Source organism: Squalius cephalus, assembly GCF_949319135.1.
Source record: "Squalius cephalus genome assembly, chromosome: 21".
Classification (NCBI taxonomy): Eukaryota; Metazoa; Chordata; class Actinopteri; order Cypriniformes; family Leuciscidae; genus Squalius; species Squalius cephalus.
Window position 1 is genome coordinate 35,388,217 of NC_137142.1, and position 2,500 is coordinate 35,390,716.

Here is a 2,500-nt window from a genome sequence, read left to right on the forward strand (position 1 = left end):
TCTGTCTGTATGACTGTCTGTCTGTCTGTCTGTCTCTCTGACTGACTGTGTTTCTGTTTGACTGTCTCCCTGTCTGTCTGTTTGTATGTATGTCTGTCTGTCTGTCTGATTGTGTCTGTCTGTCTGTCTGTCTGTCTGTCTGTCTGTCTTTCTGACTTCCTGTCTGTCTGTCTGTCTGTCTGTCTGTCTGTCTGTCTGTCTCTCTGACTGACTGTGTTTCTGTTTGACTGTCTGTCCGTCTGTCTGTCTCTGTCTGTCTGTCTGTCTGTCTGTCTGTCTGTCTGTATGACTGTCTGTCTGTCTGTCTGTCTCTCTGACTTCCTGTCTGTCTGTCTGTCTGTCTGTCTTTCTGACTTCCTGTCTGTCTGTCTGTCTCTCTGACTGACTGTGTTTCTGTTTGACTGTCTGTCTGTCTGTCCGTCTGTCTGTCTCTGTCTGTCTGTCTGTCTGTCTGTCTGTATGACTGTCTGTCTGTCTGTCTGTCTCTCTGACTGACTGTGTTTCTGTTTGACTGTCTCCCTGTCTGTCTGTTTGTATGTATGTCTGTCTGTCTGTCTGTCTGTCTGACTGTGTCTGACTGTCTGTCTGATTGTGTCTGTCTGTCTTTCTGACTTCCTGTCTGTCTGTCTGTCTGTCTGTCTCTCTGACTGACTGTGTTTCTGTTTGACTGTCTGTCTGTCTGTCTGTCTCTGTCTGTCTGTCTGTCTCTCTGACTGACTGTGTTTCTGTTTGACTGTCTCCCTGTCTGTCTGTTTGTATGTCTGTCTGACTGTGTCTGTCTGTCTGTCTGTCTGTCTGTGTCTGTCTGACTGTCTGTCTGTCTGTCTGTCTGTCTGACTGACTGTCTGTCTCTCTGACTGACTGTGTTTCTGTTTGACTGTCTCCCTGTCTGTCTGTTTGTATGTCTGTCTGACTGTGTCTGTCTGTCTGTCTGTCTGTCTGTCTGACTGTCTGTCTGTTTGTTTGTTTGTTTGTCTGTCTGTATGACTGTCTGTCTCTCTGACTGACTGTGTTTCTGTTTGACTGTCTCCCTGTCTGTCTGTTTGTATGTATGTCTGACTGTGTCTGTCTGTCTGTCTGTCTGTCTGATTGTGTCTGTCTGTCTGTCTGTCTCTCTGACTGACTGTGTTTCTATTTGACTGTCTCCCTGTCTGTCTGATTGTGTCTGTCTGTCTGTCTCTCTGTTCGTCTGACTGTCTCTCTGTCTGTCTGTCTGTCTGTCTGACTGTCTGTTTGACTTTCTGTCTCTCTGACTGTCTCTCTGTTCGTCTGACTGTCTGTATGTCTGTCTGTCTGTCTGTCTGTCTCTCTGTCTGTCTGTCTGTCTGTCTGTCTGTCTGACTGTGTCTATCTCACTGACTGCTGTCTGTCCATCAGAGGCCGTATGAGATCCACGGCAGTAATTCGGTGGAGTCTCTGCTGCAGTTGTTCAGCACCGTCAGTGTTCAGTACAGCTCCTCCTGGCACAAAGACCTTGTGTCACTGCTGAGGAAGGTAAGAGCTCATCTTACATGTGATGAACAAACACCACTCACAGATTCTTATCCTCATGTCAGTTTAGTTGGGCGGTTGCTAGGGTGTTTTGGGTATTTGACAGGCATTTCTATGTTTTAAGCAGCTCTGCAGTTGCTAGGGTGTTCTAGGTGGTTGCTATGGTGTCATGGGTCGTTGTTAGGTGAGTTCTTACCGAGCCTCTTCCTCAACAAACTGCATTAATAAGGATTAAATGGAAAAAAGATGGAGAGGAATGAAAATAGACGGAACACAGATGGAGTCAGAATGAATGAAGAGAACATAAAACACTAATTATGCAGGAGAGAATAAAGGGAAAGATTGAGACGAGCGAGAGAAAGAGGAGCTGATGATAATGAGAGATAAGTGAAGAAAACGAGTGGAGAGACAGAAGAAATATTATGAGAGGAAAATGGATAGGAGTGAAGAACAGAGGAGCGAGGAGAGATATTTCTGTCGTTTATTAGACCAGTTACAAACAGAAGAATCAGAGGAGAAGAGCATTGTGGGTACAGGAGTGTGATGCTCAGAACTTCCTCTTTTAGGTCAAATCAGCTTTATTTCTATAGCGCTTTATACAACACAGATTGATTCAAAGCAGCTTCACAGTAATAAACAGATGCAAACTTCTTCAAATATCCTCTCTTCCCAGTCTGTCAGTAACGCTCTGTTTACTTCCTGTCTCTATGAAGCCCCTCCTTCTGAAAAGCACACTGTGCTCTGATTGGTCGGCTGGAGCAGTGTGTTGTGATTGGTCGAGCGCTTCGAGTGTGTTTGGGAAATGTCCCGCCTCTTACCATAACCGCCAGTTTAACACACTACTAACTCACTCAGTGGTCTACTTTAGGGGATTTATTTTATACTAAATTATATTTACGCTGTATTTATAATCCATTTATTCACTTTTTGAGCATAGACCTGAAAATTTTATTTCCAACTTAAACTAGGCTAAATCTTGAATGCTTTAGAGCAACAGACTTAAGTTTAA

The 2,500-nt window shown here is 44.4% G+C and overlaps 1 protein-coding gene across 1 annotated transcript in view; it reads left to right on the forward strand.

Annotated features, from left to right (window-relative positions):
- Positions 1–2,500, forward strand: part of stk32c (serine/threonine kinase 32C) — a 100,045-nt gene that overhangs the window by 86,200 nt on the left and 11,345 nt on the right. The window contains exon 8 of the mRNA XM_079854833.1: positions 1,378–1,494. Within this exon, the coding sequence (XP_079710959.1) occupies positions 1,378–1,494 (117 nt within the window). The remainder of the gene's footprint in view (positions 1–1,377; positions 1,495–2,500) is intronic.